Here is a 16619-nt window from a genome sequence, read left to right on the forward strand (position 1 = left end):
CCTACTGTATTTTATATCCTCATGACTATTTTGTGACTACCAATTTGTACTTCCTAATCCCTTCACCTTTCTCACTCATTCCCCTAACCGCCCACATATCTAGCAACCATCAGTTTGTTCTCTGTATCTATGAGTCTATTTCTGTTTGCTTGTTTATTCTGTTCTTTAGATTCCACATATAAGTGAGAGCATATGGTATTTGTCTTTTTCAGTCTGACTTATCTCACTTAGCATAATACCCTCTAGGTCTATCCATGTTGTTGCAAATGGTAAGATTTCATTCTTTTTTATGGCAGAGTAATATTCCATTGTATAAATATACCACAATTTCTTTATTCAGTCATCTATTGATGGGCACTTAGGTTGTTTCCATATCTTGGCAGCACTATTCACAAACCCCTAGGTTTTCTTTTAGAGATTTTATAGTTTTCATTTTTGCATTTTATAGTTTTCATTTTTACATTTAGGTATGTAACCAATTTTGAGTTAGTTTTTGTGCATGGTGTATGGTAGAATCAAAGTCCCCCTCCCTTTTATGGCTTATGGATATCCAATTGCCACTGTTGATCTGTGATTTGTTGAAAAGATATCCTTTCTCCATTGCATTGCCCAATCAATAGATTATAAATGTAAGGGTTATTTCTGGACTCTCTATTGTATTCCTTTGATTGACTATGTTTAAACCAATAGTACACTGTACTTAATACTATAGCTGTATACTAAATTTCAAAATCTAATAGATTAAGTCTTCCAACTTTGTTTTTTAAAATTAATTTTGTTATTCTGGATCCTTTTCATTTCCACATAAATTTTAGAATTAGCATATCCATTTCTATAAACTAGCCTGCTTAGGTTTAATAGGGTTGATATTTATAGATTCATTTGGAGAGAATGTCTTAAAATTTTTGAATCTTCTAATCAATGAACATAGAATGTCTCCATAAATTTAGATCTTCTTTAATTTAACTCAGCAATATTTTTCTAAATTCCAATATACATGATCGTCATATTTTTGATGAATTTATTAAGTATTTTTCATGCTATTGTTAATGAAATTATAGTCTTCATTTCATTTTCAGATTATTCATTGCTACTATAAAGAAATACAATTGTATTTTATATTTGATCTTATATCCTTCAACCTTGATGGACTTGTTTATTAGTTCTAGTAATATATTTATTGATTCTTTAGGTTCTTCCACATATAGAACCATGTCATTTGCAAGTAAAGAAGTTAATACTTCTTTCTGCCCAATGAGATGCCTTCTTTTCCTTTTTTTCTGTTTCTTTTTCCCCCTCCCTCCCTTCCTTCCTTCATTCCCTCCTTTTCCTTCTCGTTTCCTACTATATTGGCTAGACCAGGGGTCGGCAAACTTTTGAGATAGAAGAGCCAATCCTGTCCCTCACAACAATTTAAAAATTATTCTAGAGCCATAAAACAAATGAAATCACCATTATGTGAATAATATCCCTTAATTTTTTTATGAATAAAACCATGATAGTTTTATTTTCATTTTCAATTTTACTTCAGAGCCACGTGTATGTACCCAAAGAGCCGCAGGTGGCTTGCGAGCCGCAGTTTGCAGACCCCTGGGCTAGACAATCCTGTATAATATTGAATAGAAGCAGTGAAAGTGAAAATCCTCACCTTGTTCTTGCACTTAGGGGGAAAGCATTTGGTCCTTTTTGCCTTTAAGTATGGTAATTAGCTGGAGGAATTTTGAAGATGCCCTTTATTCTACTGAGGAAGTTCCCTCTATTCCTAGTTTATTGAGGGTTTTATTATGAATGGATGTTGGATTTTCTCTAATGATTTTTTGCATCTACTGAGATGATGTGATTATTCTTTTATTCTACTGATATGATGTAGTACATTAATTTATTTTTCAATGCAAAATCAACTTTTGTATTCATAGGATAAATCCCACTTGGCTATGATGTTCAATCCTTTTTTGTTACTGGACTTGATTTTCTAATATTTTATTAAGTATTTTCCATGTATATTCATGATGGGTATTAGTCTCTAGTTTTCTTTTCTTGCAATGTCTTTGTCTAGCTTTGGTATCAGTGTAATATTGGCCTCATAAAATGAGTGGGGAAGTATTTCCTTTGTGAAGAATTAATGATATTTCTTTTTCAAATATTTGATGGACTTCATCAGTGAAGCCATCTATACCTGGGCTTTTCATTGGGGAAGACTTTTAATTACTAATTCAGTACTTTTAACTTATTCTAGATCTACACAGAATTTCTGTTTTTTGAATCAATTTTAGTAATTTGTGTCTTCCTCATAATTTGTCCATTTCATATAAGTTGCCAATCCCAGTTGGTGTCCAGTTGTTCATGGTATTACCTTATAATCATTTAAATTTGTTATGTTGGTAGTGATGCCCCCTCTTTCATTCCTGATTTTGGTAATTTGTGTCCTCTCACTTTTTCTTGGCTCCTCTAGCTTAGTGGCTTTCATCTAGGGGTGATTTATTTTCCCTAAGAGTACATTTGGTAATATCTGGAGATATTTTTGGTTGTCACAACTTGGGGAGTGCTACTGGGTAAAAACCAGGGATCTTTCCAAACATCCTACAGTACACAGAGCAGTCCCCCACAACACTGAATTATTTAGCCAGAAATGTCAATAATGCTGAGATTGAGAAATCATGGCTTGCTTACGGTTTATCAATTTTGTTGATCTAAAAAAAAAACCACCAACATTTTCCTTTATATATTGTAGTAGCTCTGGATTCTGATTATTTTTACCACTGAGGGTTACTTGTTGTTCCTTGTTTTATTTGTTTTTTGTTTATTTATTTAGTAACTTGCCTGGACCAACCTATGGAATTTGTTTCCTGCCCTGTTGGTGGCTGCTTATGTCTCTGCTCATTTTTTTTAATCTTGTTTTTATTTTTAAGCTCAACTTCCTAGAGAGATCACCCCTATATGTGCATAGTTTAGTGATCAGTTAGTAATTGTTTAGAGGTTGTTCAAACACCTCAAGCCAGTGAGCCGTCAACCCTCTTCCATTAGTGAAATCTGTGTTGTTTTTAGAGCGCATTCAAAATCAGGCAGTTTTTCAAGTCTCCTCTAGCTCTTCCTACTGGGCCTTCTCGTGTCTTATTTGTACATGTGCTCAGTCTCATAGTTAGCCAGGGATGACTCAATAGCTTGAGCTCACTCCAGTCTTCACTCTCCCCACTGCTCCCCACAAGAATGTCTGGAGAGCTTGTCAAGGCCCTGTATGACTCTCATTGATCAGAGTTCCCGATAAATTTCTGGTTACTTTGTGAGTCTATTGCTTGCCCAACCAGGACCATAAACTCACATTAGCTGAGTTGCTGGTCTTCCCAAATTCCCTTGCTAATTCCAAGCTTTTCTTACTCAAATCACATAAGAGTTTTTTGTTATTCAAGCATATTAGAAAAAATATACAATTTCATATCTTATTGAACATTTATAAAGATCATTTCATTTTCTTCTAGGATTGTAATTGCCAGAAACTTCAAAACAATCTTGATTAATATACTAATAGTGGGAATCTGTTTTGTTCTTGATTTTAATGGAAATGGCTTTACCATTTCAACATTTAAAAGGCTATACATTATGGGGGTTTTTGACATTTAGTATTTTTGAAATCATGTTTTAATAGTTTTGATTATTTTTAAATTAGTATTTTTGAAACTGCTTTTAAAATCAAGTTTGACTATTAAGGTTATAATAGTTTCAAAGTATGAATCTGAAGATCTTCAGAGTTTTCTAAGATCAGGAATAGGTTTCATAACTTTGGAATTAGCTGTTCTTTAAAGGTTGAACATAAGTCACCCTTGAAACTATTTGATTTTATTGCATGCCTTCACTTTGTGGTGGATTTTAAAATACTTTCCCAGTTATTTTATACTATAGTAAGTAACATTGAGTTTTAGAACTCTTGAGTTTCCTGGCTTGCTTTGGAAATATTATATTAATATCATTTAACATTTGTTTTATATCTTTCTTCTAAAGAATTCAAATTGCATTATAGCAATTATAGAAATCAAAATATCAGAATATTAGAACTGGAAGGAACATTAAAATAATCTAATTCCGCTTTCTCCTTTTATAAATGAGTTCCCTTAAATATTAATTTTCACATAATTAGTCTCAATTAAGAAGTTAGTTTTATAGGCATAACTTGAGATATAGAAAGGTTCATATAAAATACATAGTCAGGGGGTGACTGGTTAGCTCAGTTGGTTAGAGCGTGGTGCTGATAACACCAAGGTTGCCAATTCGATCCCCGCATGAGCCACTGTGAGCTGTGCCCTCCCTAAAAGAGTCAACTATACCATTGTAGCATGAAAGCAATGTGTAACCAATGACCATGGCTGTTCCCCAATAAAATTAATATATATATTCAGATAAGTCTAATAATATTTGGTTTAGGAAATGCTGAGATCCCTTATTTTCCAGGTTTAGGTGAAGTGATGTGCTTTTAGCCAGGAATTGAAATTCCCAACAGGTGTTTTCTTAGGGATAATCTTCTCTCATTACCATGATTACCTTTTACCTTTTCTAAATCATTCCTTAGTTGTCTTTACATGTTGGTTGTGAAGACTCATAGGAAGAGCTCATCTTATAGCCTCACTCTAGTCTCAACTCATTCTCACCTAAAAGTGGACAGGTTTGGAACAAGATGGTGCCCTTTCCTCATGATCATTAGACTTTCTTCCACATCCAACTTACCAAGTCTTTGTCTAAAACTCCAGGGACAGACTTGCTTCTTACGTTTACTGTATCCTCTAAGTCTTCTGTAAATGATCCACTCAAATCTAACTCAGATTGACTCCGGTCTGGAGGAAGGAAGAGAAAAAAAAAAGATATGAATCAGCTTATTTTGCTAGAAGGTTTCATTTTTTACTGCAAATGTTTCATCTCTATTTCAATTCTTTCCAGGCATGGGGCATAAATACTGTCATGAAAACAACAGTCCAAGTCAGTAACCTAATGCTGTTTATGCTAACATACTTTCATTTTTTAATAGTATTTTGAAATTTCCTTGGACTGAATTACCAACATTGATGTGTCATTTCTCCTTTGATCATAGAAGAATAAATGCTCTACTATAAAATGTTAATTTTTAAGCTATTTAAGTCTTCTGTTTTGCTCAGACATTGAAAAACTCATAGAATGAGCTCTTAAGCTTAGAAGAAAATATAACAATAACTATTCTTGATTTAAAAATTTAGGGAATTCACACAAAAGTGAGTGGCTAGAGGTAAATTAGGAAGAAGTTCCATTTCTTTAGGCACTAGAACATTCTTTCATCAAGAGAACATCTTGCTTTTGAAAATATAAGTTAAAAAACAATGCACTACTCAGTAATCCTGCGGACAGCTTCCTAAGACACAGACAGTTTATTTCCACTGAACAGTTCTATGTCAAAGTCCTGCTGAGATAAATATAGTTGCATATATATATATATATATATTTAAAACTTTTTTAGCTGAACCATCCTGCCACCTGTTGGCAGCTCAGCAGCAGCTCAGCTCGGGCCGGGAATCGAACCGTTTTTGCTCAGAGCTCGCACTCTTGAGTGAGCTCTTAACCAACTTAGCCACTTGGCCAGCCCCTTATAGTTGTTTATAAACGAGAAAGATTTAAGAGAGCAATCCAGTACTTAAGTTTGAAATTGTAAATGAAATGACGCAGAAGTGCTTAGTATAGTGCCTGACACAGAGTACTCAATAAACAGGAGCTGTTCCATAGAAGCAGTAGAAATACACATTAGGAGGTTGGCTTGTAGGCTAGTTTAAAACTTTGCATTTCACAAGCGTTTGAGCTCTGAGCAACAGCGGTTCGAGTCCTGGACCGAGCTGAGCAGCCACTGAGCTGCCAACAGGTGGCAGGATGGCTTAGCTAAAAAAAAATTTTTTTTTGCATTTCACAGGTGAACCAATTTTCTAGTCCAGAACAAAATGCAATGATAACCACACACAGTTAGAAAACCCTTTGGGAGCTACCTGGCTAGGAGAGACTCCCCAACTCAGCGCACAGAATCCAGCGTTACGCTTTATGCAAATATCATCACTAGGTAACAAGTAACTTTTTTGTTGAGGTTTGTGTCATGATTTTAATTCTACACATGGGATATAAACTTCATCATTATGACAAATACGTCTAAAGAGTGTCCTTATTCATAGGTAATAAAATTGCAACATAAATAATACCTGCTTCAGAGGATTGTTGTTGTGAAGTGAAATGATATATTTGAATGTACCATACAAATGAAAGGGGTTATTATTAATACCTTAATGCTGCTTGCAAATAAGTCTTTACTTAAACCAGGAAATTATTAACCTGTCCAGATAGACGGCATTTCTGACTACCATATCAATTGAAATACCATTTCTTTGAACTCTGGGCAAGGGTCCTTATCTTGCATATCAAAGGAGCCAATTATATTTTACACTCCTATACTGACATTTGATATTGCTCTTAAACTTGGCAGTGATGCCTGGCAAGAGTATACACTGAATGTATGGATTTTGCATGCATGCAGGAGGCTGAACACACCACCTGGGACCACCTTTAAGCAGCTCTTATGGAGTGGGCCTACTACCATGGGTCAAAGAATGGATGATTTTTATCTAAGGCATGAAACGTCCATGTAATGACACACAAAAGTGTAGTTCTACCTGATTTAGACTTTTGTACAACAGAGCAGTCACGCTGTAAATACCCACCTGAGGAGAAAGAGGCCCCAGATACTGCTATGGAAGGTGTGCCGGAAGTGTTTCTGCGATGACTCCTTGTGAGGTCCTCTGAGGTGCTTTCAAAGGCAGACAAATCCACAGAATTTTCAAAACCATGTTCCTTCTCATAAAATAAAAATGAAAAAAAAAACCACATTATACTGACAGTGATTTACTTTAAAATCGTTCCACAGAAATATACTTCAGTATAACCATGTTTATGTGTACACTCTTTAGGAGGAGTTAGTTGGAATTTCGAGGTCCCTCATCAGGAGTCCAGATTCTCTAAAATTTACTATCAATAATTACTCTCTAAAATCTTTACCAAGACTTTTGTTAATTAGCACAAAAGACATCTGAAATAATTTTTAATTCACAAAATTCATGAGTGTTCTAATATATGGTTAGCAAGAACGATGATACAGGTACCTCTAATCCTACATGAACTATGTATAAGAACCCAGGAAGCTTAATATCCTGAGTAGTACTCAGGCTTAGAACCCTGGTCCTGTTTGTCCCCACTCGCAACACCCTCTATCCTTAACCACCCTTTGGCTCCTCTACCCCCATTTAAAAGACCACTCCACTTTTTCCATTTAGCAGGCTGGGTGATCAGAACATGGTTGGTTACATCGTTATTGGAATGAATTTCATGCACCTTGCATGAAAGTTCATAAAAGGATAAAGAATGGGACCTTCCCCAGTTTACACGACTAGTGATTTACTGGGTGCTTGCTTGCTAATAAATTCTTATGCATGTGGAAGAATTCAATCTGAGACATGCTTTCATTGTAACATACAATACAGGACAACTCTGTCCTAACTTTGCCTGGGCCCATAGGGGCTTGACTACTGTACCACTCCAAAACTACTTGCGCATTAAAAAACTAATTTTGAAACTTTTGAGAACTGGGCTGAGTTACAATGTCCATGCAAATGACACCACAGTGTGATAATGATCAAACCTAAAAGACTTTCAATTCCCCCTTCCACAAACAATCAAAAAATGCCTTTCAAAGTCCTACAGGAAGGAATTCCCTCCTTGTTGCCCTACCTTTTGTCCATACCTTAGACACTGAGGGAAACTTTGATGAACTCACTCCAGAGATGTGGCTCTCACTGGCTTAGCATGCTAATCAATGCAGATCCAATATAAACTGCTTTTGGTCTTTGATTATTTCCTAACACTTACTCCTTGTAGCAGGAAGAATATACTTCCCAAATAATTGCACTAGACTACTAAGGTTTATCACAAGACTGTGACAGAGGTCAAAGAGATAAACTATTTTAGGTCAATTTTCAACATCTCTTCAAAATGTTGTTCACACATGGAGTCCTCCAGCGTACCAAGACCAACTTCCTTAGTGGCAATTACGATGACAACACATTTTCCAACTGGCATCCTGGGAGTATCAGTAATGCTGAGCAGTAATGGGCCAATTAATATAGCACGGTCATTAACATATAACACATACCCTGGAGATTCAGGATGTGAAACCTAAAATTGACAAGTTACATCACAGCAGAGGACAGGTTAGAGACTTTCATGTTCTAAGAGTTTTCCATTTAAAAAACCTACTTCTCACATGCTAAAGCAGAAAACATTGAAACAAAGAGATGCTGAGGAATGGGAGAAATTGAGAAGTTGTTACCTTCATCATCATCTCACTTTATATACTTCTTCCCTTCATGAAAGAGCAAATGTCCTTCTGAAAGTAGTGTTGTCTTATGTCTATTTAACAGAAAATATTTTCTTTTGTCTCTCTTTTTCTCTTAGAAAAGATTAGCTAGATCAGCTAGGATGCACGAGTAAGAATAGCAAAGGCAACTGCCTATATATGTACATATAATGAAATCAATTGCAGGAAATTTCTATTGGGAAAATCTATGTGTTGTTTAATAAAGGCATATCCATGTAGAGGCTGTTAGTTTTGAGGGTATTAGCATATAACAAGCCAGACTTTTTTCCTCTCAAAACATGGTACTTAGGAGAAGCCAAAAACATACAATGGAGAAAAGAAAGCCTCTTCAATAAATGGTGCTGGGAAAATTGGAAAGCGACATGCAAAAGAATGAAACTAGACTGCTATCTGTCACCATTTACCAAAATTAACTCAAAATGGATCAAAAACCTAAACATAAGACCTGAAACAATAAACTGCATAGAAGAAAGCATAGGTACTAAACTTATGGACCTTGGGTTCAAATGGATTTGATGAATTTGACTTCAAAGGCAAGGGAAGTAAAAGCTAAAATAAATGAATGGGACTCTATCAAACTAAAGAGCTTCTGCACAGCAAAAGAAACCATCAAGAAAACAAAGAGGCAACCAATCAAATGGGAGAAGATATTTGCAAATAATGCCTCCGATAAGGGGCTAATACCCAAAATATAAAAGGAACTCATACAACTAAACAACAGAAAGACAAACAATCCAATTAAAAAAGGGACAGAGGACATGAACAGAAACTTGTCCAAAGAAGACATACAAACTTCCAACAGATATATGAAAAAATGCTCAACTTCACTAGCTATTAGGAAAATGCAAAGCAAAACCACAATGAGATATCACCTCACAACTGTTAGAATGGCTATCATCAACAAGACAAATAATAACAAGTGTTGGAGAGGCTGTGGAGAAAAAGGAACCCTCATACACTGTTGGTGGGAATATAATGGTACAGCCACTATGGAAAACACTATGGAGGTTCCTCAAAGAATTAAGAATAGAATTACCATATGACCCAGCAATCCCGCTCCTGGGTATCTACCCAAAAAATCTGAAAACATTTATCGGGAAAGATATATGTGCTCTAATGCCCACTGCAGCATTATTTACAGTGGCCAAGACATGGAAACCAAAGTGTCCTTCAATAGATGATTGGATAAAGATGATGTGGTATATATACACAGTAGAATAATCTGCCATAAGAAAAGATGAAATAATGCCCTTTGAGACAACATGGATGGATCTTGAGATTATGCTAAGCACAATAAGTCAGACAGAAAAAGTCAAGAACCATATGATTTCACTGATATGTGGGATATAAAACTAAAAGCAACAAAGGAACGAGACAAATAAAAAACAAAAACTCATAGATACTGACAACAGTTTAGTGGTTACCAGAGGGTAAGTGGGGAGGGGGGTGGTGGAAGAGGGTAAACGGGATCAAATATATGGTAATGGAAGGAGAACTGACTCTGGGTGGTGAGCACATATATATAATAGATGCTGTATTATAGAATTTTACACTTGAAACCTATGTAATTTTATGACCATTGCCACCTCAATAAATTTAACTTAAAAAGAAAATAAGTAAACAAACAAATACCATTAAATGTATGGTATTTGAAAACTGCAAAGCTCCTAGCGTACTGAACTTAATATAAATATTTATGAAATTTTACATATGCCTTTTATCTTATCAGCAAGTACAATTTAGACTGTAAGTGTTTAAACATATCTATTATTATTGTTCGATCTGTCTGAATGCCTTCTTGCTCTTTCTCAAAACAAAATCTGTAGAATATGATTGCTCACAACCTTCACTTCTATCTCCAGTTTCTTGCCTGCAGTAATGTCATGGCCTCCTGGCTTCTACTTTTGTTCCCCTATAGCTGCATCTTAACACAGTCCCAGATCCTGCATTAACAGAAGCCAGATCATGCCATTCCTCTGCTCAAAACCTCCAACTACCCCCATTTTATTGGAAGTAAATGTCAAAGTCCATACAGTGATCTACAAGGCCCCATCACCTTATTACCTCTCTGGACTCATTCCTAATTCCGAATACCCCTTCCTTTCTTCCTTCATGCACTCACAACAGCTACACTGGCTCTCTTGCTCTTCCTTGAACATACCAGGCATGCTCCCATCTCAGGTCTTTACGCTGGCTATTCCTCCAGGGGCATTAAACATATTTCAGACTGTTGAGCAAGGCCATTGACTATTCAAGATGGAGGTCAGCTATAAGTAATTGGAACAGCCTTCCTGTAATGTACTTGCTGAGTATCAGTGCTTTCCCTGCCTAGGGACAGTCTCCAATTCTTTCACTTCCTTCAAGTCTTTGCTTCACCAGGGCCTGGCATATAGTAGGCCCTCGTTAAATATTGGCTGACTCAAAAAATTGTAGTTTGTATATAAAGATTTCTTAAATACAGATGATAGCTATATATATTGTTTCCTGCTTAATCAAAAAATGTTGTAGAGGGGCCGGCCGAGTGGCGCGTTGGTTAAGAACTGCCTTGGGACGCCAGAGGGTCCCGGTTCGGATCCCACATATGAGGGCCAGTGACACTGCCCTCTACAGCTAAGATGCTGAACAACAGCTCGACCTGAAGCTGGGCTGCCGTGAGTCCCCAGCGAAGGTGTAGGCTGCAGCCCCTGCTGCAGCGGGTTGCCATGGGCTACCGTGTGTAGCCAGCAGCCAGCGTGAGTGGCCAGCAGCCACTGTGAGCGGCCATCCAGAAGCCGAGGACTGATCTGCCTCGCCCGGGAAGAGCGCAATGATGGTGCCAACTTGGGCCAGTGAAGCAACGTCCTCCACAATTAGACTGAAGAACAAAACGATAGCAACTTGTCTGTTCCCCTTCCCCCAATTCCCCAGCACTGTTCCCCTCCCCCAATTCCCCAATAAAATCTGTAAAAAAATGTTGTAGGTGCTCATTCATTCAAAAGAACAGCTTCCATATTATATACCAGGGGTGCCAAAAAAATGTACATACATGACTTGTATTCATTTTTTTTGTTGTCGGTATATATTATTACAATTTTAATACAGTTTATTCCTTTCTTAAAATGTGTATACAGTTTTTGGCACCCTCTGTATTATATGTGTTATATATTATGCAATTTAAGTCTTCGTTATGTATTGACCCCTTAACCGATGTATAGAAAATAAAACTATAAAAATATTTCAAGATTCTACTTTTCCTGATTTAAATCCGTTTGGAAATATTTTAGTGCAGTCAACATTTTGAGAAATAACATGGAGGATGAAAATCAAAGACTTCTATCGCCATTTAAATCTCCATCATACAAATGCCACCTTTAACCTGCTCCTTCTTTTTCCTTCTCACTTTAGGTTTCCTGCCAGGAGCTAAGGATGCAATAGGTTCGGTCCGAATAACAAGGTTTCCACCATTAAGCAGTTTCAACAACATGCGCAGAGACAAAGAGAGTTGAAACCCAGTCATGTCATTGGCGGTGAGGTCGAGTCCCAGAAGCTGGGTGTCTCTTCACACCTTTGTACTTACTCTACTGCTGACTGAAGCCACGCTCCTTGTGCTTGGGGCCGGTGATCTCTGAGTGATTGGGGTCATATTGTTGCTCTGGCTGCTCTTTGGAGTCTCAGGACCACCTTCCTGGTCATTAAGATCTGATGAACCAGTGCTTCCCCTAAATGTGAAAGAATATTCCGAATTAACATGGAAGCAGAGCAGCAATCAAAGACGCAGTCGGGGAAAAGCTTAAAAGAAAATGATAATGACGTGAACCACATGAAGTTACACCAGAGCCACACAAGCTTGTCATCAAGTATCGTGTCACTCTCCTTCTCAAAGGCCGTCAGGGGCTCACTAGGTTCAACCCCATTTGTCTGACTCCAGGTTGTCACTGAGCTTCACTACCTTTCCAACTATATTTCCCACAGCTTGCCAGCACTCTCCCAGCCAGGTCCAGGTTCCTCACTATCCTCTCAGCTTCCACCTCTAAAGCTTTTGCTCATGTTCTCCCCACCTGATATGCCCTATTTGCCGCTGTCTGGTCATGAAAATCTTCCCCATCCTTCAAGGCTCAGATGGAGTCAGCCTCTCCCATTAGACCTTTCCTGTCAATCACAGGCCTTGTCAACTTCTGCTCTACTCAATTCCTATTGACGTACAGTCTTTGCCAAACTATGTAGCACTTGACTATACAATGTCTTGTGTGACTCCCTAACTAATCCACATATGTGGGCCTGGGTGCCTCTTTCAACTATGAGCTCCTTGGGGACAGAGTTCATTATATATTTACCACAATATCTCCAGCACCTTCATAATGTCTTGGTATAAAGGAGGCACTCAGTACATAGTCAATCGAAGATTGAAAATTCTATTTTATTTCTGCATTGTTTTAGTGACTGACTCATGGTGTGCATTTATGTGGTATGAAAATAATGACATTTGGTAAATGGGATTGACTCACTTTTATGTTTGCTAAAACTGATTCAATTCCATTCAATAATGATTAGAGAAAAAAACCATTCCTGCCCTTGAGGAGATCACACATTTTCTCATTAAACAGAGCTTCATAAGTAAATATAAGCTTTGACAAATCAGAGTTGCAGAGAAGTTGTTTGTTCTTATTTTATTCTTTATCCTCAGTGATGAAAGAATATGCTAAGTGGTAAAATATAAGCCCTTATGAATTTCACTCTTTTAGGTACAATTTTAATAAGTTATAAGTGTACCTATAATAAGTATCTTATTGTTAAAGCAAACTGATGATAGTGATTAGGGCTTACAGTTGAGCCAATCAGAGGAAACACTTAAAGGAATAAAGGATATTTTTAAAAAAGAACATCTGATTGTGCATGTGTCATTACCAGAAGATAAATGGGGCAGAAGTACTGGCAGTAGCCATTGGAGCTGTCAACTACAGTTCGTAAGTTTTTTCAAGGTTATGCACCAGAGAAGCCACCAAAATCAAATCAATTGACACTACCAGCCGCCGCCACCCTCAATAATTACACAAACAGCAGCTGCATTTACTGAGTTTTTTCTAGATGTTAGACACTTTCCATTCACCAAGATCCCTGTTAAAAAAAAAGGTACTAACATTCCTATTTTAAAGATGAAGACACCTAATCTTGGAGAGGTTAAACAATTATTCCATACACACACCACCACCACCACCATCACCACCACCTCCACACAGTCACAGAATGAGTACATGACAAAGTCAGGATAAAAACTGAAAATTGTCTGCCTACCCAAAGCCTGTACTCATTCTAGTTTCTCATACTGCTTACTCATCATGTCGCCAAGATCAAATTGTTATAATCAGGGTGGTTCTATGTTGATAGATTGATCTATCAAGAATATAATCAAAGGATCAGAGAGCTGGGGGTTAGTTCTTTGGAATTTGATTAAGAGAACTATGAAAATTCTCTGGTGGCATTCTACTGATACTACACAGAAACAGTCTCTGGCTTCTTCTTTCTAGAGATGGCACTGTGAATAAATTATATTACTATGGACTCTGCACAGGCTATGACTGTGGCTTTTGATTCTGACAAGAGAATAAAATTTTGTAATTAAATATTGGGTTGTTGGAAACGTCACAATGCATTTTTGCAACGAAAAACAGAAAAAATACGTCATGACTTTTCCAACAACCCAATAGATTAAATGAATTCTAAGTTCCTTGGCAATTTTCCTGAGCCCTCTTACCTCAGGTACTACATTTCTACATTTGACAAAAGCGCACCATATTCATACCTTCCCAAGTGATTTTGCTCATCTCAGAAGTCTCATCTAGAAGGGGGCTTAGAGACCTATCCAGTAATGCTGTGTTATGACTCGAGGTTCTCTACTCTCAGAACAATATTACCTGAAAAATCTCTCTCCCTAGTGTTTTAGGTAAAATCTTTAAAAAAAGAGAAAGGCGAGGAGTGAATTTTGCAGAAATGAGCCAAGAATTTATGATCCAAAGCGACTCACGTGGATATTTCTGTTTGTGTCTGTGTTGAAGGTTCTCCCTGACCCAGGCAGTTTTGAAAAAGTCCCTATCATAAATCAGCTTTACTAGAACCAAAAGACCTATGTATGCACAAGTTCTGGCAGAAGTTGATTAATTGTGGTGATGATATTCAAGAGGCTATCCCACAATAAGGAGAAAAATTCTTGTGATTCTAAGTCAGCTTCTGGAAACTATTATTGCCAGAAGCATTATCTCAAAAATGACATATGCTTTCACATCTGTTCCTCACATTTACTCTGGGCTTCTCAAAATTATTTTACTCTCAGTTGACTATTTCAGGTAATTAGATTAAAAAAGATTTGCTCTAATGAGGCAGAATGTCATAAATATTTGGGCAGAAACTTTTAGATGTTGTGGAAAATATGACATAAAATATATGCATCTTCGCCACTTAAAAAGGGACAGGATAAATGTTTCATCAAGTCTAAATTAGAGAAGTTTAACGTTCAATGAAGAAAGCTATTTTTGATACAGATATGTTACTGACATTTAAATTAGAAATATCAGAAATCAGTGCTTACAAAACTTCAAGGTAAAATTTGCTTAAGGGGAAACTGGCAAGAAAGAGATACATTTATCTTGTTCTAACAGGGCCTAAAGTGTGGGGTGTGACACTGTCTGGGGAGCTTTGATATTCTGGGTTAATTGAAAGACACATTTCCTAGAGTAGGAAAGAGTCTCATTTACTTTAGCTTATGAAATATACTTCAAAAGCCCTCCCTTTTGTTATCTCTAATTTCATCCTGGTCCAAAACCTTGATAATGGCTTCCTAGATACATCCATTTCTAGAAAAGGACCCAAGGATAGAGGACTGAGGCTATATTTTAATGAGTTGTCTTTCTGGTTTACATAACCGTCTCCCAGGAGTTGTAGCCTACAAAGAATTTTCCAGCATCCAACCTTCCCAGAGTGGGCTGACAATGTTGAGCCTGTGCCTGCATGATTAAATGAGTACTCCCCTAAGGAAGATTAGCCAAAAGGCAGCATTACCCTGAGAGACATTAACAGTCCTTGGGACAATGAGGCTAGTGCATAGCATGACACAGAGACTGCGTGATCTTCTTCCTGTGGTTTATGAGCTTTCCTAACTTGTTTTAGTTATTTCAGATCTGAAATGAATATGTATGTAAGAAAGGCAAGGGAGGTTGTAGTCAGAAAGTGAGGTGAGCCTGTTAAATGGGAAAGAATTGTTAAAAATGAGAAAGTAAAGGGGAAAATGTTGAACACAGCTCAACCTTCCAGTCTTTGGTGATCCCAAAGTGCTATGTCTTTGTCGACAGTCTGATGGGAGACAGGTGGCCCTCACCCTTGGATGCACATCAGAAACATGGGGAGAGCTTTTAAAAATCCCCATGCTCAGCCCACACCTGAGACTAATCACATAAGACTCTCTGGGCGTGGGATCTAGGCATCAACATGTTTTAACACACACACACACACACACACACACACACACACAGCCCCAAACCGGGTGATTCCAATATGCAGTCAAGGTTGAGAAACACTGGACTAAACTGTGGATTAGTTTACATTCCTTGATCTCAGGCATCTTGCCCCCTGCATTGTTCTCTCCCCTCATACCACTATTTTCTTTATTCAGAACAGTGCTCACATCAAGAGAGCTGAGCTGTTCCCATAGCTCAGACTGTGGCAAATGGAAGGACACTTCCTGGGTTAGTGAGTGCACATGTTGCACCAGGGGTCGGCAAACCCTGGACTGTGGATCGAATTGGGCCCACCACCTGCTTTAGTACAGCCTATTAGCTAAGAGTGGTTTTCACATACTTAAGTGGTTGAAAAATATCAAAAGAAGACTGATATTTGGGACATGCCAAAATTACATGACATTCAAATTCTAGTGCCCACAATAAAGTTTTATTGTAATGCAGGCATGCCCATTCAGTTTTATGTCTACAGCTGCTTTCATGCTCCAACAGCAGAGTTCAGTTGCTCAGAGACCATATGGCCTACAAAGCCACAAATTTTAACAATCTGTACCTTTATTTCAAGTTTGATGATCCCTGTGTGTAAGTCCATGCACACAGGCACACAAATATGGGTGTCTACATTTAAAAAACAAACTCTTTGGAGAGGTCAACACATCCCAAAGGAATGAATTTCAGGTACTGGGTGCATGTGTACATACAAATAC

At 37.5% G+C, this 16619-nt stretch overlaps 1 protein-coding gene across 1 annotated transcript in view; it reads right to left on the reverse strand.

Annotated features, from left to right (window-relative positions):
• The window catches only part of SYTL5 (synaptotagmin like 5), a 208180-nt gene that overhangs the window by 37448 nt on the left and 154113 nt on the right, over window positions 1-16619 (reverse strand). The window contains exons 7-9 of the mRNA XM_019649041.1: window positions 11982-12123; window positions 6717-6846; window positions 4717-4823 (exon numbers count right to left, since the gene is read on the reverse strand). Of these exons, the coding sequence (XP_019504586.1) occupies window positions 4717-4823; window positions 6717-6846; window positions 11982-12123 (379 nt within the window). The remainder of the gene's footprint in view (window positions 1-4716; window positions 4824-6716; window positions 6847-11981; window positions 12124-16619) is intronic.

The sequence above is a fragment of the Hipposideros armiger genome, unplaced genomic scaffold, assembly GCF_001890085.2.
Source record: "Hipposideros armiger isolate ML-2016 unplaced genomic scaffold, ASM189008v1 scaffold_7, whole genome shotgun sequence".
Lineage (NCBI taxonomy): Eukaryota > Metazoa > Chordata > Mammalia > Chiroptera > Hipposideridae > Hipposideros > Hipposideros armiger.